The 21786-nt window shown below is 39.1% G+C and overlaps 2 protein-coding genes and 1 pseudogene across 2 annotated transcripts in view; 1 reads left to right on the plus strand and 2 right to left on the minus strand.

The window, feature by feature from the left end:
• Positions 1–208: 208 nt before the first annotated feature.
• On the plus strand, positions 209–5437 carry SETSIP (SET like protein). Its single transcript, XM_005542744.5, has 2 exons — positions 209–339; positions 3737–5437. The coding sequence occupies exon 2, from the start codon at positions 3813–3815 to the stop codon at positions 4671–4673; it is 861 nt and encodes a 286-aa protein (XP_005542801.3). The 5' UTR covers positions 209–339; positions 3737–3812; the 3' UTR covers positions 4674–5437.
• A 5973-nt stretch (positions 5438–11410) lies between these two features.
• On the minus strand, positions 11411–12767 carry LOC102132978 (lysophosphatidylcholine acyltransferase 2B-like; annotated as a pseudogene).
• Positions 12768–15447: 2680 nt separating this feature from the next.
• The window catches only part of EPHX4 (epoxide hydrolase 4), a 35511-nt gene continuing 29172 nt past the window's right edge, over positions 15448–21786 (minus strand). The window contains exon 7 of the mRNA XM_005542747.5: positions 15448–16125. Within this exon, the coding sequence (XP_005542804.3) occupies positions 15894–16125 (232 nt within the window). The 3' untranslated portion in view covers positions 15448–15893. The remainder of the gene's footprint in view (positions 16126–21786) is intronic.

Genomic DNA, 21786 nt, shown 5'->3' on the forward strand with positions numbered 1-21786 from the left:
GACCGCGGTGGGGAGCCTCAGAGGCCCACAACCAAGCCGGCTCGTGACCCGGGAAGAGCGTGCGCAGGCGTACTCGCTCTGTTTACTTCTGCCTGCGGGCACCCCGCCTCCCATGGCTCCGGCGCGGACCATCCTGCGGGGCAAACCAGTCCTCAGGCTCCTTATCCCCTCCCCTCTACTTTCCCTTCCGGTTGGTGTTCATTCATTCAGTGTTTTACTGAGGCAGTTCAAATCAGCACAGGCAGCCTTTGTATGCGTCTTCCTGACAGGTCTACACTTTTTCCAGCGAAAGACTGGGCGAGTCACACATCCTCACTTACCTGGCTTCTTAACCCTGAGGTATAAATGTTTGGGGCAAGAAAAATTGGCGATGGGAGGGGTAGGGGAAGACCTTCATAAACTGCCAGTCAGAACAATTCTGAGTCCAATATAAGAGGTACTTACAGCATCTAGAAGGCCCCATCCCCTTCGTATCCGCGGAGTCGCTCATAAGCTTTTGGACTTGATCGGAGAAAGCTCAGTTAATAGGACGGGGCTTTGCATATAATGCCCTAACGTTTATGACCAAGAAGGGAGAAATAGGTAAGGGGCAAAGTCTTTGAGCAGTGAAGTGGTGGATGGATGAAATATAGAATTCTTTTTTGTTCCAAAGAAAGTAGCAAACGTGATTATCATTTAAGGTTTTGGTATTTATTTTTTATTTGATTACTGCCTCCAAAAGAAGAAAACTCAGTAGTTCTGCTTTGGGCCGGGCAAGTCCCATCTACTTGGGAAGAAGAGGCGGAATGATGACTTGAGCCCGGGAGGTCGAGGCTGCAGTGGGCTATGATTGCACCACTGCACTCCAGCCTGAGCAGCACAGCAAGACCCTGTCTCCAAAAAAAACAAAAAAAAATTCTGTTTCATTCACAAACTCTACGCACAAGGTGAAGATAAGGAATTGCTTGGAAAATATATTGACCAGCTTGTGGTGGCTCACACCTGTAATCCCAGCACTTTGGGAGGCCAAGGCGGGAGGATCATTTGAGCCCAGGAATTCAAGACCAGCCTGGGCAACATAAGGAGACCCTATCTCTACCAAAAAAAAAAAAAAAAGGAGGTGGGGAGAGGAATATATGGTCTTTGTATTTGTACCATAAGATTGGCCAAGAAGTAACCATTTCTTCAGATAATGCCCTCTCTCAAATATTTGGACATCTTAATTCTGAAAAATATAACTGGATAATTGATTTTTTAAATTCCCAAATGCTTGGATCGATAATTGATTCTTAATTATTCCTGTAGAAAAGAGGGGTGTCAAAGATAACATAATAGTAGATTATATTTGAATCCTTATTATGTGATAAACGCTACTCTATTTGCTCTGTGTGTTTTAACTCAGTTAATCCTTATAACAACCATTTAGCTAGGTACTGTCTTCAGACCTAATTTACAGATGAGGAAGCTGAGGCATACAAAGGATAGGTAACTTGGCCAAGGTCACACAATGTCATATATCACACTATAATATATGGTGTGTTACACCATAATAATGGTATATTATAACCCAGACAGTATTTATCTTTTATTTTTTGACTGGCAAATTTAGTCAATTTACATACACTCTTAGTAGGAATGTAAATTGGTGCAGCCATTATGGAAAACAGTATGGAGGTTCCTCAAAAAATTAAAAATAGAACTATGACGTGATCCAACAAACCCTCTTCAGGTATATACCAAGGAAATGAAATTAGCACCTCATAGAGATATGGGCACTTTCATATTTGTTGCAGCATTATTCACAATAGCTAAGATATAGAAACAACCTAATTGTCCCTAGGATAGATTAATGGATAATGTTGTATATATACAATGGAATAATATTCATTCTTAAAAGAGAAGATCCTGCCATTTGTGACAACATGGATGAACCTGGAGGACGTAAAGTTGAGTAAAATTCGCCAGGCACAGAAAGACAAATACTGCCTCACGCCTGTAATCCCAGCAGCTTAGGAGGCCAAGGTGGGCAGATCACGAGGTCAGGAGATCGAGACCATCCTGACTAACATGGTGAAACCCTGTCTCTCCTAAAAATACAAAAAAAGTTAGCCAGGTGTGGTGGCGGGTACCTGTAGTCCCAGCTACTCAGGAAGCTGAGGCAGGAGAATGGTGTGAACCCGGGAGGTGGAGCTTGCAGTGAGCCGAGATCGCCACTGCACTCCAGCCTGGGTGACAGAGCCAGACTCCATCTCAAAAAAAAAGACAAATACTGCATACATACTCTCATATATAGGATCTTTTTAAAAGTACGTAAACAGTAGAAAGGTGGTTGGGGAAATTGCATTTATGTAGGATGAGTAAGTATAGAGATCTAATGTACAGCATGAGAACTATAGGTAATAATATTTGTTGTATACTAGAAATTTGCTAAGTGATTAGATTTTAGGTGCTCATACCACAAAAAAGTAACTGTGTGGTGAGAGGGAAAAAAAGTATGTGTGATGATATGTGCTTGACTATATCGTTTTACTCTGTATGTCAAAACATCATGTTGTATACCTTAAATATCTACAGGTTAAAAAAAAAAATGAAAAAAACACCCAGGCAGTCTAGCACCAGACTCCCTTCAAAGCCCTGCTGGATTTCTACCAGGCCTCTTTATCATCTGATAAAGTAACAACTAGGCTACTCTCTGGTTGCAAATGGGTGACAGAATGATTTCTGATTCATGTTTTATCTGAAAACAACTTAAGTTAGGCCGGGTGTGGTGGTTCATGCCTGTAATCCCAACACATTGGAAGGCCGAGTCGGGCAGATCACTTGAGGTCAGGAATTTGAGACCAGCCTGGCCAACATGGCGAAACCCCAGTTCTACTAAAAATACCAAAATTAGCCAGGTGTGATGGTGCGTGCCTGTGGTCCCAGCTACTTGGGAGACTGGGGCAGGAGAATCACTTAACTGTATCATTTCACTGCAGAGGTTGCAGTGAGCCGAGATGGAGACTCCATCTCAATAAATTTAAAAAAAAAAAAAAAAAAAGCGAAAAGCTTTTCAGAGAGAGAGAGATCTTGTCATGTTGTCCAGGCTGACCTTGAACTCCTGGGCTCAAGTGATCTTCCTGCCTCAACCTCCTGAGTAGTTGAAACTATAGGCATGTGCCACCATGCCCAGCTGAGTAGTGTTTTTGTTGTTGTTGTTGTCGTTGTTGTTGTTTTTAAGAACTATATATAAAAATTCGCTGACCATGGTGGTGCCCACCTGTAATCCCAGCACTTTGGAAGGCCCTGCCTGGGGTCTGGAGTTCAAGGCCTGCCTGGCCAACATGGTGAAACCCTGTCTCGACTGAAAATATAAAATTAGCTGGGCGTGGTGGTACAGGCCTGTAATCCCAGGTACTCGGGAGGCTGAGGCAGGAGAATTGCTTGAACCTGGGAAGTGGAGGTTGCAGTGAGCCGATTATCAAGCCACTCCACTCCAGCCTGGGTGACAAGAGCGAAACTCCATCTCAAAAAAAAAAAAACAAAACTATATATAAAAATGTAATGGATAGGACAGCTAAATATAAAAAGTGAAATTATATACTACTTGAAATAAAGTGGGTAAATTCCTTTTTACCTTGGAAAAAAGAATGAATGTGTATATGTATATGTGTGTATTCCACATATTCCATGTACTCAGATCACCCCTTCTTAAACATAAGGTAACATGCATACTATATATTTACCATTCTGCATCTTGTTTTTCCTCATTTAACAGTATATACTAGAGTGTTCTGCCTGCTTCCAGATGAGCAAGGAGACTCGTGGTCTGGTTCTTGGACTTCCCTAACAGCATGGCCCCTAAACGCCAGTCTCCACTCCCACTTGAAAAGAAGAAACCAAGACCGCCTCCTGCTCTGGGACCAGAGGACACATCGGCCTCTGCAGGCTTGCTGAAGAAGGGAGAAAAAGAACAGCAAGAAGCAATTGAACACATTGATGAAGTACAAAATGAAATAGACAGACTTAATGAACAAGACAGTGAGGAGATTTTGAAAGTAGAACAGAAATATAACAAACTCTGCCAACCATTTTTTCAGAAGAGGTCAGAATTGATCGCCAAAATACCAGATTTTTGGGTAACAACATTTGTCAACCATCCACAAATGTCTGCACTGCTTGGGGAGGAGGATGAAGAGGCACTGCATTATTTGACCAAAGTTGAAGTGACAGAATTTGAAGATATTAAATCAGGTTACAGAATAGATTTTTATTTTGATGAAAATCCTTATTTTGAAAATAAAGTTTTCTCCAAAGAATTTCATCTGAATGAGAGTGGTGATCCATCTTCAAAGTCCACTGAAATCAAATGGAAATCTGGAAAGGATTTGACGAAACGTTCAAGTCAAACGCAGAATAAAGCCAGCAGGAAGAGGCAGCATGAGGAACCAGAGATCTTCTTTACCTGGTTTACTGACCATTCTGATGCACGTGCTGATAAGTTAGGAGAGGTCATTAAAGATGATATTTGGCCAAACCCATTGCAGTACTACTTGGTTCCTAATATGGATGATGAAGAAGGAGAAGGAGAAGATGATGATGATGAAGAGGAGGAAGGATTAGAAGATATTGATGAAGAAGGGGATGAGGATGAAGGTGAAGAAGATGAAGATGATGATGAAGGGGAGGAAGGAGAGGAGGAGGAAGGAGGATGAAGGAGAAGATGACGAATAGAACACTGATGGATTCCAACCTTCCTTTTTTAAAATTTTCTCCAGTCCCTGGGAGCAAGTTGCAGTCTTTTTTTTTTTTTTTTTTTTTTTTTCTTTTTTTGCCTCTTGTGCTCAGTTGCCCTGTTCTTGAGGTCTCTTTTCTCTACTCCATGGTTCTCAACTTATTTGGGGGAAATACCTTGAGCATAATACAATGGGAAAAGAGTGTCTTCCCCTTTCTGTTCGAAGTTCATTTTTATCCCTTCCTGTCTGAACAAAAACTGTACAGAATCAACACAACCTAGCTCTGTGGGAAAGAAGAAAAACCTGCTCCCTTCGCTCTGCTGGAAGCTGGAGGGTGCTAGGCCCCTGTGTCGTAGTGCATAGAATTCTAGCTTTTTTCCTCCTTTCTCTGTATATTGGGCTCAGAGAGTACACTGTGTCTCTATGTAGGTCAAAGGGACAATATGGGCAGTTAGATTTACCCACATGTATCTGTCTACTTTCTCTTGTTTAAAAAAAGAAAAAAAAACTTTAAAAAAATGGGGTTGTAGAAGGTCAGCAAAGGGTGGGTTTGAGATGTTTGGGTGGGTTAAGTGGGCATTTTGACAACATGGCTTCTCCTTTGGCATGTTTAATTGTGATATTTGACAGACATCCTTGCAGTTTAAGATAACACTTTTAAAATAAATTCTCTCCTAATGATGACTTGAGTGCTGCCACTCAGTGGGAGACTCAGCAGAACCTGTAGGATCTTATTTGGAATTGACATTCTCTATTGTAATTTTATTCCTGATTATTTTTAAATTTTCTTTTTGTTTCACTGGAAAGGAAAGATGATGCTCGGTTTTAAACGTTAAAAGTGTACAAGTTGCTTTGTTACAATAAAACTAAATGTATACACACACACACAAAAAAAACCAGTATATCCTAGCGGTTACGCCATGCTAATGCAGATCTTTGTCATTTCTTTTTATGGTGGCAATTCCACTACATTTCACTCAACTGCCGTTTTAATTTCTTCTTTGAATGATTATTCATATCCTTTGCCCATTTTGCTTTTGGTCTTTTCTCTATTTTTAGATGTTGGAGATATTAGTGTTGTCCGTGATATAATTTGCAAATACATTTTTCCATTTGTCATTTGTCTTCTGACTTGGCTTGGCTTTTAGTGGGGTTTTTTTTTTTTTCCTGATGTTTTTGTTTTAATGTAGTCAAATTTTTTCTTTCTTTTTGTTCATTGTTTCTGGACTTTGAGTTATAGGTGGAAAGATTATCCTAACTTCCAGATTGTTAAGGAATTCATACGCTTTTCCCCTAATAATGTGTGATTTCACTTTTTATACTTAGCTATTTAATTCATTTGGAATTTATCTTGTTACATAGTATGAAGGAAAGATCCAATTGTATATTTTATTTTTTTCCAAGTGGCTATCTAGTTATCCCAATACCGTTTACTAAAAGTCAACTTTTCCCCTTCTCATTTTAGATGCCACTTTTATCATATGCTAAATTGTTTTCTCCCTTAGTTCTATTTCTGGACTTTCTATTCTATCACATTGTTCAGGCCATCTATTCTTGTGCCAGTATCACAGTTTTAATTATAGAGGCTTTATATACATTGCTTTAAAAAAATTTTTTTCTGGCTGGGTGCAGTGGCTCATGCCTGTAATCTCAGCTCTTTGAGAGGCTGAGGTGGGTGGATCACTTGAGTCCAGGAGTTCGAGACCAGCCTGAGCAACACGGCAAAACCGCATCTTTATCAAAAATAAAAAAGATTAGCCCTGGGTTGCGGTGCACACCTGTGGTCCTGGCTACTTAGGAGGGTGAGGCAGGAGGATCACTTGAGCCCGGGAGGTGGAAGTTGCAGTGAGCTGAGATCACACTTCTGCAAACCAGCCTGGGTGACACAGCAAGATCCTGTCTCAAAAAATACAAAATAAAAAATGAATTGCTGAATGTTCCATGCCCAAGGGTGAGGGTGCAGTAATTTTTTTGCCTTAGCATTGGTCAACTGTTAATCTGTTCAATGTCCTCTCAGTGCTAACAGCAACACATAGAACTGATAAAGCTGAGGATTCTGCACAAACCTCACTTATACTGTTTCTGGACTCTTCCCTGCATGTGTGTAATGGTTAAAAGTGCAGACTTTAGAATCATGATATTGAATCCAATTTAACTTGTTTATTGTTGTATGACCTAGCCTACTGGTCTAATAGTCTAAGTCTATTGAGCTTGAGTCTATTGTGCTGATCCGTGAAGCTCTCCAAGCCTCAGTTTCCCTGTAATGTGGATAAGGGTATCTCATGTGGTGGTTAGAAAGACTAAATGAGATAATCCATGTAAAATTCTGCTATGATGTGTATTATTAGCTTATGACTTATCATCACAAAATAGTTTTGAAGGTTACTCTTTAGAGTTTTAGCTTTCCCCCTACACTGTCTTCCATTTAAATAGGCAATGTCATTTTGCTGTTAGTGTTTGTTTCCTCCTAGCAGTTAAATTTTACTAGCTCCAGTGGATGTGGTGGGTTTACAAAGGTGATAGTGATGATGAGCACTGAAGGTCTTCATGGACAGGGAAGTTGTGATTTTGATTTCTTCCTGCCATCATATTTAAGAATAGGCAGCCATTTGGAAAAGCCATTTGAAAAAGAAAAGCGATTACAGAATCAGAATAGCACCATATTACAACCCTCAATGATCTAAGTGATGAGCAGCAATAGCTGCAAAAATCACAAAAAGAAAACCAGGCAATATATGCTTTCTGATGAAAAACACACTACATGTATGATCTTGCCAAATGAATCAAACCTGAATTTGATCAAGCCTCTGGATTCCAATCAGCAGAAAACACAAAGGGCAGAAGCATATGCTGATTTGTACCATAAATATGCAGTTGGCAGAATGCGGACTATGGGAAATTCCACAGATTGAACAGCCCAGGTTCTGCAATAGAAGAAGTATAAGCAAAATAAAGGGAAGGAGGGGAAATCTGTAGATTTTAAAAGATCTAAAAAATATCTTTCATGGGCTACAATGTGGGGGGGGGGGACATACAATGTCTAAAATTGGCATGAATAAACTATAGGGTCTAGGAATAGCATCTATTATTAGAGTTTTCTGTTTCTCTGTATGTATATATATACACCCAATTGGTTCTGTGTCTCTGGAGAACTCTGTGTGTGTGTGTGTGTGTGTGTATACACATATATATACATACAAATATGTGTGTGTGTGTGTGTGTGTGTGTATGGGGTAGGGGGCAGGACTTAAGGAACTGGCTCACACAATTGTAAAGGCTTGGCAACCCCCAAATCTGCAGGGAGGCCTGCAGGCTGGAGACCCAGGGAAGAATTGCACATGAAGTCTACAGGCAGTTTGCTGGCAGAATTCTACCCTCTTCAGGGTAGGTCAGTCTTCTTCTATTAAGGCCTTAACTGACTGGATGAGGCCCACCTACATTATGAAGGGCAGTCAGCTTTACTCACAGTCTACTGATTTAAATGTTAATCTCATGTAAACAATCTCTTCACAGAAACATCTTGAGTAATCTGTGACCAAATATCCGGGTACCATGGACTAGCCAAGTTGACACACAAAATGAAGCATCACGGTATCAAAATATGCAGATTTAGATGATTAAAAAGTAAAGAAATACAGGAAGTGAAGCTATCCAAGTCAGGAAAGGAGCTTAATTTTGAGAGGAAGAGGGAGTTTGTAATTATGACAGGGGTATGGAAGAGCTTACAAGGTGGCTGGACAAGTTTCATTTCTCAATGTGAGTGTTGGTTGCAAGAGTATTAACCTTTTTTTTTTTTTTTTTGAGACGGAGTCTCCCTCTGTCGCCCAGGCTGGAATGCAGTGGCAGAATCTTGGCTCACTGTAACCTCTGCCTCCCAGGTTTAAGTGATTCTCCTGCCTCAGCCTCCCAGGTAGCTGGGACTACAGGTGCTCGCCATCATGCTCGGCTAATTTTTGTTTAGTAGAGACGGGGTTTCACCATATTGGCCAGGCTGGTCTTGAACTCCTGACCTTGTGATCCGCCCACCTCGGCCTCCCAAAGTGCTGGGATTACAGGCTTAAGCCACCGGGCCCGGCCAAAAGTATTAATCTTAAAACAGATTATATTTAGAATATGAAATATAGATATTTATAACACAAAATAATTATTATTAGCTATAAATTTCCCTGATACGGTTTTCTGTATCTGTATTTATTTTTAAATAAAAAAATTTAAGTGTTAAGTGTTAAAGAGGATTTAAACAAAGCTATGTTAAACCTTTTTTTTTTTTTTTTTTTTTTTTTTCCCGAGAGAGTCTTGCTTTGTTGCCCAGGCTAGAGTGCAGTGGCGTGATCTCAGCTTGTTGCAACCTGTGCCTCCTTAGCTCAAACAATCCTCCCACCTCAGCCTCCTGAGTAGCTGGGACTATGGGCATACACCACCATGCCCAGCTAAACATTTGAGGTTAAAATGTAGAGAGTATAATAAAGACCCTGCTTTTTTGTATAGCTCACTATCTAATGAGAAACAACCTTAAAAGAGTTCTACAAATGTTTAGGTAGCACTACCACTGTTTGAATAAAGATATTGCTTGGTAACTACTTTTAAGTGAAAGCTGTTATTTAAATGAACAATTTTCAGTACATTTAAACAAATCATTGTATTGAATTCTATATATATATATATATATATATATATGCATTTATTATCATGGGAATATTGCACTGGATGGGGATTATGAAAAATCACTGATCCAAATCCTTTTTTTTTTTTTTCAGGGCAGAACTGCATGGAAATTATCTCAAAATAATATTTGATTTTTTTTCTTTTCTTTTCCTTCCTCATCTCCTTACCTTTCTCCCATTCTTCTCTTCTTTCTTTCTACTTTCTGAAAGTATAAGGAAACTGACAGAGTTAAAGCTTTAGGCGCCCCACTTCCACAAGCCCCTTCTAGGGTTCTAGTAGCATCCCTAAAAGTGTGTTTACTTGGTTATGTTTTTGTAAAGTTGGCAAACTTTGGTCAAATGTTGCCTCATATCTGGTGCTACTGAGTAGCTACAAGCATTTTTAAGATTCAGTCACAGTGAAACTAAGTAGGGGCTTCAGTGAGTAGGACTGGTGGGGTATGTTTATCAGTTCACATTCACTTCCATGTCTCGATAGGTTGTTGCTCCCTGTCCTGGTATAGGAATGGTTTCCAGGAATACTTTGCTGATTCATCCTGCATGGTGACATGAAGGGGTAGGGCCCAAAGATCACATCACTATGTGACGATGTCACATATTGACAGGTATTGGAAATAAATGTGTAAATAAGTAGAGACTTCCATTCTCATTGATGCCTTATTGGAACAAAAGGAATATTCTCAGTAATGCACAACATGTTAATTATAAACACAATTTTTTTATGTTTTGATTAAAGTCATACAGAGTGAAATTTGTCAAAATTCCTATATTTATGACCTATGTTTATGATATTTTTTCAGCTTTCCAGAAATTGTAATCTGTTGTGATTTCTCATTCTAAATAATCACTTTTATATTTTAAAAAGGCAAGCAGGGGACAGGCATACCATATATAAGTGTTGCAATATGTTCCCAATACTATATCTTCCTAATATTTATTTTATCTTGAAAAATAAGAAAATTAGGCCAGGCACGGTGGTTCGTGCCTGTAATCCCAGCACTTTGGGAGGCCGAGGAGGGCGGATCACCTGAGGTCGGGAGTTTGAGACCAACCTGACCAACATTGAGAAACCCCGTCTCTACTAAAAATACAAAATTAGCCTGGTGTGGTGGCTCATGCCTGTAATCCCAGGCATATCGGGAGGCTGAGGCAGGAGAATCGCTTGAACCCAGGAGGCAGAGGTTTCAGTGAGCCAAGATTGCACTCCAGCCTGGGCAACAAGAACAAAACTCTGCTTCAAAAAATAATAATAATAAATAAGAAAAATAAGAAAATTGAGGCTACTTTTTGAATGACTAAAGAGGTATTTATATAGCTCTTTCCTTTTTTTGGAGGAAATGCAAATGGTAATTTAATGTTTTTATTTACTGTCAGTGTAGCTCTTTTTTTTTTTTTTGAGATGGGATCTCTGTCGCTCAAGCTGATACAGTGGCATAATATCCGCTCACTGCAACATCTGGCTCAAGTGATCCTCCTATCTCAGCCTCCTGAGTAGCTGGGACTACAGGCGCATGCCACCACACTAGGCTAATTTTGTATTTTTTTTAGAGATGGGGTTTTGCCATGTTGCCCGGACTGGTCTCGAACTCCTGGTCTCAAGCGATTCTTCCACCTCAGCCTCCCAAAGTGCTGGGATTATAGGCGTGAGCCACTGTGCTTGCCCCAGTATAGCTCTTAATGTGATATTTCTTCTGCAACAGTGAGGGAGAGGTGATAGGCTTTAATGTTCCTCTGGCCTTATTTTAGCATTAAAGACAATAAAGGCACTAACTAGAACCCTGCTGGGTGAACAAGATTTATGACTAGATCACTTATTCTTCTACATTTAGGTCACATTAAAATAAACACTATCTTAAGAAAGAAGAAAAATAGATACTATAAAATCTAACTGAAATATTCCTCAAGCATATTTTAAATATCATAATTGCCTATGCCACTTAGAGTGAAAACTATTGAGTTTTTCCTCAGAGTAATTTTTACTTCAATCATCATTTCTACCAGAAGATACTTTCACTATTTTCAGGACTAACCTGTAACATTTGAATACAGTGATTAAAAATGTACTTTTTAGGGTAATGAATATATATAGGCTGCCTGTAGGTCTAGGTGTGAATTAAATAACTTGGAATATGCTTGATGCTTCAGGGCAAATTTCTTAAATTTCTCATATGAAATGTACACTGATTTCTGTCCAGCTATTTCCTGAAAGAGCCTGGAAACATCAAGATCTGGCACTCCAAAAGCTACCTGAAGTATAGCAGTGAACTCCTGTTATGTTATTAAGCCATTCGCATCAAGATCAAAAAGCTTAAAGGACATTTGCAGACTCTTTACAATGTTGGCAGGATTGCATAGGACAGTCAGACTTATTACATACTCTCTGAAGTCTATGCTGCCAGCATTATTCCTGCCAAAGAGGGCAAAAAGTTGTCTCAAGGGCTCTGAAATTGGGAGTTTTAAATAACTTGAAAATTCTTCAATTCCTATCTTCCCTCTTTTTGAGGCAACTGCAATTGCAGCATATTCATCCAAATGCTGATGAATGTTATCTCTATCTAACTTCAACTTCTGGCTAATTTTTGTAAATTCCACCAAACCAGCTTCTATGGGTAGTTGAAGGTTACCTGCGGAGATCATCAGTCTGCAGTCTTCATAAGTGTGCTCTGTCCCAGGCACCCCAGAGCATTTGCCATGTTGATGCGTATTGTATTGGCAAAAAGGATGGGGTCTTTTTTTATTTCATCATTTCGGATATAAACAGGCATAAACACAACTTCTACCCTGGTGAAGGGTTGACTGAGGATCAATATACATTCCTGGAAGCCTGTAAATCCCTGCCAGGTCCAGACTGCCGTGTCCAGGGTGTTTGGGTACCTGAGCAGCACTGGCTACACAGGAACACCTGGACAGAAGTCCCCTAGTTTAAAAGTGACTAGATGGGAGCGATTGATGCACACACCTTCTGGGAAAATCAGAATCTGTGGCCACTTCTTTCCAAATGTCACTCACTTCAGGATTTCATCCTTAGTATTCTTCCTGGAATTGGGGTCTTCTCGGATCACAAGCACCAGCTGTGTTGACAGTAGGAATTTCCCAGTCAATGGGATCTGCACATTTTGACTTGCAGAGAGCATTGAGGGTAACCCTGCCATCACACAGGGGATTGAGTCAAAGAAAGTGGAGTGTGGTGCTGTAATGAAGATAGGGGCCTTGTCTTGGGTTGCCTTTTTCCCTTTCACTTTAGCTAGGAACCCTGCTAAAAAGAAAGTCAACTGAACCATGAGCTTGAGTACTGGTTTCACCAGTTTTTTTTTCCCAACTCTTGGCAGGGTTGTAGGATTTGAGCAGGATAGCCAAAGGTGGAAAGCATGGCCACTGGCCAGAGGAAGAGTAAGACCATGCAGGACATTCATACCCACGAGGATGATGCAGGTCCAGCACCATGCACCGAAGCATGTCGACTGAGGGTACAAGGATTTGATTATCTCCTGCATGATCCCAGACTCCTTCGCCTCCAACTCAGAGTCTGTGGACTGCAGAGTCATGAAACCAACTTAGTAGACTCAGGCTGTATGTAGCCTGGATTTGGGGGCAGCCTTTGGCATACACCCCTTCCCCACATCCAATTGCTTTTTCTGTTTGCACATAATTAGAACTCTTAGAGGCAATTGTAGGTTAATAGAAAATGCTGCATTACCTTTAAAATCAGAAAAATCAAAGCTGGTAAATGATGTAACAGGAGAATTCATATCAACAGCACAATCTTTTTTTCTTTTTTTGCAAATATCTTGCTTTTGACATATGCTTAATAAATTATTTTCACATAGCAATTTCTGATGTTAATTTAGGCATAGATTATGTACTATTAGGGATATATTAATTCGAATAGATGAATATTATTAAAAATTACAACTTTTAATTTAGGTGCCATTACCTGTTTTTATTTACTGTGAGCTGCTTTGGCAGCTAGTAAGTCAAATTCACTTACTTGCCCTACAAATAGATTTCTAGAGATAGTAATAACTGTTTATCATAAGAGGTTTAACTGATGTCACCCTTGAAGCTTTATATCTGTTACAAGTACTTTTCCATATCCATTGAAAATTAGAGTACATTCATTGTAATAGGCCAGAATTGTCCATGGAACGTTTGATTGATAAAATTCTTAATATTAGTCCACATGAACTTGTCAGCTTCCTAAATTGACAGAAGTAGCAACAACAACAAATCTTAAAATCACTTTTGTCAGTAACAGGTTTTTATTAAAATAAGTCAGGATTACTTTACTGTCTCAGCACGTCCCATTCTTTCCCTTGTTGCTGCCCTTCCGGAGGGATCAAGAGGGAAGCACCAAGTTGGTATGAACCAGGCTTTTTTCTATACCTTGTGGCATTTGCAACTCTGACAATGTTCTATAGAATATTCCGATGTTTACTAATTGCTAACTTGAATTCCTTTTCCCTCCCGAAATTAAAAGTCAAATTGTAGGTTCCTGAGAGATGTTTCCGTCTATTGAAACACACCAGATTACTGCTAAAACAGGAAGAGTGGCATAGATACCAAAGTCTGCTAAACGGTATCTGACGTAAGTGGGATCATGGGCTTTACCACCAGATGGCTCTAGGTCACATCTTAGCTCCAGCACTTACACTATGGGCATTGGCAAAGTTACACGTTAAATCACATTTTTACTATTTATAAATTGGTGATACCTACCTTGCATGTTGTTATGAAGCTGTTATATAGAAAATTGAACTTTTGTTGTAAACACAAGTTGCTATGATAAAATAATGAGAATTCTTAGGGACTTTCTCCTGTGTTCTGTCATAATCAGAACTATGCTTAATGTAGGAAGCAATCCTTTCACCAATTTAGAGCTTATCTGTTACGTGATGGGATTTGGCAGTGTTACTGGTTCTCTCCCATGTTAAAGGAGAACAACCCAAGAGAATGAGTAGTAGTCCCTTGAGTTGGTATTGTTCTCTATTCTGTAACTCTTTTCCAACTCTTACTTATAATGTTCATTTCTACTTTTGAACCCTTGTTTAATTTAACTGCATTCTATGTATGCCTCTCTTTTTTTTTTTTGGACAGACTTTTGCTCTTGCCCAGGCTGGAATGCAGTGGCACGATCTTAGCTCACTGCGACCTCCGCCTCCTAAGTTCAAGCAATTCTCCTGCCTCAGCCTCCCGAGCAGCTGGGATTACAGGCATTTGCCACCATCCTGTCTCATTTTTGTATTTTTGGTAGAGACGAGGTTTCACCATGTTGGCCAGGCTGGTCTCAAACTCCTGACCTCAGGTGATCCACCCACCTCAGCCTCCCAAAGTGCTGGAATTACAAGCGTGAGCCACTGCACCTGGCCCTTAAGGCTACTTATGGGAAAGTTCTATGTTACCACCTTATCTTTCTTTTATATTTCCCCCCCACCCCCAGTCCCTAGCAGTGTGCCACATATATTATTTATTCATTAAGCAAATATTTGAGTGCCTACAATATGCCAGGCCCTTAGTCTAGAGTTGGGTATCAGTTAACAAAACAACAAAAAAAACCCTGCCCTGTGGAGCTTAGATTCTAGTGCACACAAGGCATGTAGTATTCAATTCTTCTTGCATTGAATGGAGTAAAAGCATCCTTTCCTTCCTTTTCCCTCTCCCTTTCCCTTTCTGTTTCAACAGGGTCTCACCCCATTGCCCAGGTGGAGTGCAATGGCCCAATCATGGTTCACTGCAACCTCAAGCTCCCGGACACAAGCTATCTTCTTACCTCAGCCTCGTGAGTAGCCGGGACTTCAGGTGTGCACCTCTACGCCTGCCTACTTTTATTTTTTATTTATTTTTGGTAGAGTCAAGGTTTCACCATGTTGACCAGGCTGGTCTCAAACTCCTGGCCTCAAGTGATTCTCCTGCCTTGGTTTCCCAGAGTGCTGAGATTACAGGCATGAGCCACCACGCCCAGTCAAGATGTCAGCTTTAAAAAATGGTTTAATGTTCCCAGTATAAATAGTATATGGCCCATTTTAAAAATGCATATTCATTTAGTTATATTTGCCTTCAAACTAATAGATATACTATAAATCCAAAAGAGATTTGATAATATAACTTTTTAATGGTTAAAAGTAGTAAAAAGAACTTTTGAACAATAGAATGAAAATTTATATCATTGCAGGTTTGCCTTACAATATAGCACAGCTAATCTTTAATATACATTTGTAAAAGGCACCATATGTTAACAGAGTGAAAAAAAGCAAGAAACCAAAACGGAGCCACTTACTCCAAACTTCCTTTTTGTACAAGTGTATATATTTTAAGGCAGATGCTTGTCTGTGCAAAATACACCAGAAGAAAATCAACATTGTATTACATGTTCACACGATCTCAGATTTTTTTCAATACCATTTTGTCAGGATATTTATTTATGATAAAGCACATTAAAACAGTTTTTTTCCTAATAAAACATAAAGAAGTTGATGAACAATTTTTAAAAATTACTTAGAGATTTCATTACAGACCCTTCATAGAAGATAAAGAAAAGTCAATCTTTTTTTCTTGTTTCTTCTTTTAGAAATGTCCATATCAATTTGTTCACTATGTCAGGTTGGTCTTGCTGAAGCCAATGACTGGCTTCTGACAAAATCGTTAGCCTGAAATAGTTTTTAACATAAATCTTTGTGACTTCAGCCATCTCAACCTCCATGAATGCGTCATTCTCTCCCCACAGTAGTAGTGTTGGAGTGGTCACCATGTGATGTTTGAGAGGCAGGCAGCTATAAAACAAAATACATGGGCTTGAGATTCACTGTCAAAGTTAAAATGACATTTTCCTACACTGCCCCATTAGGCCATTCATTCTCGAAGGGGGCAATCTTGCTTCTAGAAGGGTGAAAATTGTGTTCTTGGGAGGGTGAAAAAAAAGCTTACCCTTTGCATATATAAAGCAAGGATATACATACAGTACATAAGCAGATATTAAAATTTCACAGGGTGGGGGTGATTAGGGAAAAAAATGTCTAAAAAGGTTCGTTAGGAAAGTGATAATGAAAAAGTGATTGAGAAACAATGCATTAAGTAATCAACATTTACTATAAAATATTTAAAAGGCTATTTAAGAAAAGGTCCAATAAAATTTAAATTGGATGAGGCTAGTAAAATGTATGATAAAAGCTATAAGTTAAATAGGAAATTCATCACTATGAGGAGTAATTTGTTTTAAAAGGATACCAGAATTTCTGAATGGTGTAATGAAAGAGAGATTTAAACTATTTATATGTTACTGTTTAGCTTTATTTTTAAATTGTTCTTAGATAATCTGATGCATTTTATGTAAAAATTGGAACTGAAAACTCAAAAAATATATTCGGACTGAGCTTTAATATTACATGATACTATATTTTGCAAGAAGATTATTTTTTAAAACTAAGTTTTTGTTGTGTATATGTATGTTTTTAAAATTAATTTGAGATGGCTCTTGCTATGTTGACCAGGCTGGTCTCAAACTCCTGGCTTCAAGTGCTCCTCCCATCTTGGCCTCCCAAAGTGCTGGGATTACAGGCATGAGCCAGCACACCTGGCCTATATTTTCTTAAGTACAGAAAAGTATAAAGAACAAAAATAAAATCATTTATAATTCCATTATCAAAAGGGTAATATTTTGGCATTTCCTATGCATATTCTTGAAACCATACTATAAATATAATGCAATATAGACAATTTATACACAGTACACGTATGCAAATTTCACATTAAATGATATCAAGAATTTTCTAATTCCATAACATTTTTCAAAAATAATTGTAAAAGATACTAGTTTATGGCATAAATGACTTGACTATTCCCCTATAATTGAATATTTAGGTTTTGTGGTATTTCTCCTTGTTTTAAATTATGCTATAATAAGCATTTTATAGCCAGATTTTTCTTGGCATTTCTGATAATCCCTTTGGACTACAGCCTAGAAGTAAAATTCCTGAGCTAAAGGGAACAAATATTTTTGAAGCTTTTGACATCTTCTGTTACTGTTTTTCAGAAAAGTTGACAGTATTAATTATACTCCTATTGATTAAGAATGAAAATGAACATCTAACTGTTTATCACTGAGTCACATTTTTACTAGTAAATAAAAAAGCCTGATTTGTGGCAATTCAGAGTTGACAGCAGGATATTACACATGCCCACCATGGACTTAACTTCTGACACCACACAAGTGGCCAACATTTGGTTGTAATGCTCCTAAAAATTAAGTTCTTTGTAAATGGGTAAATTGATAGAAAAATGTATTCTATACTTACTAACTCATGGGTTAGAATTCAAACTTTAGAGCCAGGCACGGTGGCTCACACACCCCAGCACTTAGGGAGGCCAAGGTGGGCAGATCACCTGAGGTCAGGAGTTCAAGACCAGCCTGGCCAACATGGCGAAACCCCGTCTCTATTAAAAATACAAAAATTAGCCGGGTGTGGTGGCTTACACCTGTAATCCCAGCTACTCGGGAGGCTGAGGCAGGAGAATTGCTTGAACCCAGGAGGCAGAGGTTGCTGTGAGCTGAGATCGCACTATTGCACTCCAGTCTGGGGAACAGAGCAAACTCCATCTTAAAAAAAAAAAAAAAACAACGCAAACTTTAAAGCCACTTACATTCTACAGCACAATAATATTCAAAACCAAACCATTTTCTAAGAGTTATCTGCATGGTTTAGCAATATCGGTGCACAGAACAATTGAATTAGTAAAGTAAGCAAAGTTTTTTTTTTTGTTTTGTTTTGTTTTGTTTTGAGACGGAGTCTGGCTCTGTCGCCCAGGCTGGAGTGCAGTGGCCAGATCTCAGCTCACTGCAAGCTCCGCCTCCCGGGTTTACGCCATTCTCCTGCCTCAGCCTCCCGTGTAAGCGGAGTTTTAAAGGACTATTAGTCAAAGAGCAAAGAGAAATATAAACTCTCCACCAAATCGAAATAGAGATAAAAGAGAGGAGTTTCCAGAAAACAGAAGAAAAGCATATTCTCTGGTCCTGAGGTTTCAAATTACTAAATTTCACATTAAATATGTTACATGTGAAATAAAGTAATCAGTAATTAAGATGATATTTTGGTTTTTATCTGCTGACTCATGATTTCTCAACTGGTTCAAACACTGTGCAGCAAAAAGAGGTGCTATTTGTCAGATTCCCCCTACCCAACAGTAGTACATGCATTTATACAAATATATAAAGCTGTTTTGGATGCATTTAATATATAAATGGTATCATATTCCATGTATCCTTCTACAACTTGTTTTTGTGCCTTAATATATTTTTAAGATTTATTCATTGATGATGATGAGGTAGGAGGTGGGACTCGACTCTGGACCAGATTGAAGACTGGGTGAAACTGGTAAGAGGCACCAAAAGTACTTCTCTATATGACATGCCCACCAGTGCCGTGACACTTTACCATTGCTGTGGCAACACCCAGAAGTTACCACCCCTTTTCTAGAAATTTAGAAGTTAGAAAATTAGAAATTACATGTCCCTTAACTTGCATGTAATTAAAAGTGGGTATAAAGATGAATGCAGAACTGCCCCTGAGCTGCTACTGTGGGCACACTACCTATAGGTTAGATTTTCTCTGTAAGGAGCAGTACCTCTGCTGTTGCTGTACACTGCTGTTTCAATAAAAGTTGCTGTCTAACACCACCAGCTTGCCCTTGAATCTTCCTGGGCAAAGCCAAGAACCCTTCCAGGCAAAGCTCCAATTTTGGGGTTTGCCTGCCCTGCATCAATGATACATGAAGTTCTACTTCACTCATTTTCATTCCTATATAGAATTCCATCATATGATTATACTGCAATTGATCCATTCTTCTGTTAAAAGACATTTTAAAATGTCCATTTTGATAATTCAAATAATAACCAAATTCATTCTTGTACACATCCACTTATGCGCATGTACAACAGTTTCCTTACAGTACATCCCCAGAAATAGAACTGCTTTTCAGAGTATATACATCCTCAACCTTACTTGATATTGTCAAATTGTTTTTTAAACTGATTGTATGTTCCACAAGCAGCATGTAAAAATTCTCTTTGCTCTACTTCACTGCCAACATGTTCTCAATTGGTTAATTTTTTTCCAATCAAATAAGTGTGAAACATTTTCACTTACCTGATGTACCAGATACTGCTCCACAAAACTTCTTCCCTTCCACTATAGTGTTTTAAAAAATCCAATTTTTAGCAGGACAGTTGGTCATCCAGGATTCCTAAACTTCCTATTGTTAGGTGAGGATGTAATGTGTGCCCAGCATGCCCTCTCTGACCCTTCTCACTTCCCACTGACAAATGCAGATGTGGAGGTAAGCCACCATGGACCACACAGACAAGGGCAACACCCTATGTATAACAGAACAACAAAACAGAAAGCACCAAGGCTTCTGACCAAAGAAAAACATAACTGTGATGATTTCACAGAGCAAAACTGCACCAGCCTAGACTTTTACTTGTGAGAGAAAGAAATTCCATCTTGTTTTTGCCAGTTATTTCATCTCTCTCTTACAAGCAGTAACACCTATGTTGTATATCTGGCTACCATTAGGGTTCAGCATCTTTCATATGTTTATTGGCTGTTAGATTCCTTTTCTGTGAATTGCTTTCTCATATCCTTTATCCATTTTTTGATTGAGCTACTTTTTTTCGTATTGATTTGGAGGTATTCCTTATTATACTCTAGATATTAATTCAAAATTAATTGTGTATTGCAAATAACTTCTACCCACCTAAGGTTGCTCATCATTTTATATCTTTTGACATATAGATATTTTTAAATATTAATGTAGTCAAATGTATCAGTCTTCACAATTTGAGAGCTAGTTGTGCTTTATTTAAGAAATCCTTCCCACATGAGGTCATGAAAGTTTTATTTTCTAGACATTTTAAAGTTTTATTATTGCAGATGGGTTTTTATTTCCCTAAAGTTTATTTTTATTTTATTTTATTCTACTATTTTAGATTCAGGGGGTACACGTGTGGTTTGTTACATGGGTATATTGTATGATGCTTTGGGTTTCCATTGATCCTGTCATCCAAATAATGAACATAGTTCCCAACAGGAAGTTTTCCAACCCTTGCTGCCCTCCCTCCCTCCACCATTTTGGAGTCCCATTGTCTATTGTGCCCATCTTTATGTCCATGAATACCCAATGCCTGAAGCTTATTTTTTGTTTGGTAAAATAAAATACAGGGACCTAATTTAGTTTTATTCTATATGCATATCCAATTAGTCCAACAAAATTTATTGAATCTTCACCACTGGTTTAAAATGCTATCTCTGTCATATCAAGTTCCCCCATATGTGGTTCTGTTTTGGGGCTTTCCTGTCTGTTTCGTCAATTTGTTCATCCCAGAGTGAACACCATATTTTATTTATTTTATAGCTTTATTGTAAGTCTTGATATCTAATAGAGCTATTCACCCACCTATTTTTCTTCTTCTTCTTCTTCTTCTTCTTCTTCTTCTTCTTCTTCTTTTGAGACAGTGTCTCACTTGGTCACCTAGGCTAGAGTGCAGTGGCATCATCTCGGCTCACTGCAACCTCAAGTGATTCTCATGCCTCAGCCATCCAAGTAGTTGGGATTACAGGTATACACCACCAAGTCCAGCTAATTTTTTGTATTTTTAGTAGAGATGGGGTTTTGCCATGTTGGCCAGGCTGGTCTTGAACTCCTGGCCTCATGTGATCCACCCACCTTGGCCTCCCAAAGTGCTGGGATTACAGGCGTGAGCCACCGCCTCTGGTTAACTATTCTTTTCTTTAAAATGATCTTGGTCATTCTTGGTCCTATGCTCTCCCATATAAATATTGAAATTAGCTTGTCAAGTTTCATTTAAAAATTTTCTTATGGTTTTCACTGAAGTTGCATTAAGTTCATAGAATAATTTGGGGAGAGTCCAGTAACTATTTTTTATTTTTAATTATTAATTTAAAAACTTTTTTTTTTTTTTTTTTTTTTTTTTTGAGACAGGGTCTTGCTCTCTCACCCAGGCTAGAGTGCACTAGCAGCATCATAGCTCACTGCAGCCTTGAATTCCTGGGCTCAAGTGATCCTTCCACCTGAACCTCCTGAGTAGCCAGGACTGCAGAGGCATGCCACAACACCTGGCTAATTTAAAAAAAAAAAGGCCGGGCGCGGTGGCTCAAGCCTGTAATCCCAGCACTTTGGGAGGCCGAGACGGGCGGATCACGAGGTCAGGAGATCGAGACCATCCTGGCTAACACAATGAAACCCCGTCTCCACTAAAAATACAAAAAAAAAAAAAAAAAAAATTAGCCGGGCGTGGTGGCGGCGCCTGTAGTCCCAGCTACTCGGGAGGCTGAGGCAGGAGAATGGCGGGAACCCGGGAGGCGGAGCTTGCAGTGAGCCGAGATCGCGCCACTGCACTCCAGCCTGGGCGACAGAGC

Source organism: Macaca fascicularis, chromosome 1, assembly GCF_037993035.2.
Source record: "Macaca fascicularis isolate 582-1 chromosome 1, T2T-MFA8v1.1".
In the NCBI taxonomy this organism is placed as follows: Eukaryota; Metazoa; Chordata; class Mammalia; order Primates; family Cercopithecidae; genus Macaca; species Macaca fascicularis.

What these genes read in the sequence shown, in the direction of transcription:
- SETSIP (XM_005542744.5), top strand. Translation starts at nt 3,813, where the DNA reads ATGGCCCCTAAACGCCAGTCTCCACTCCCACTTGAAAAGAAGAAACCA.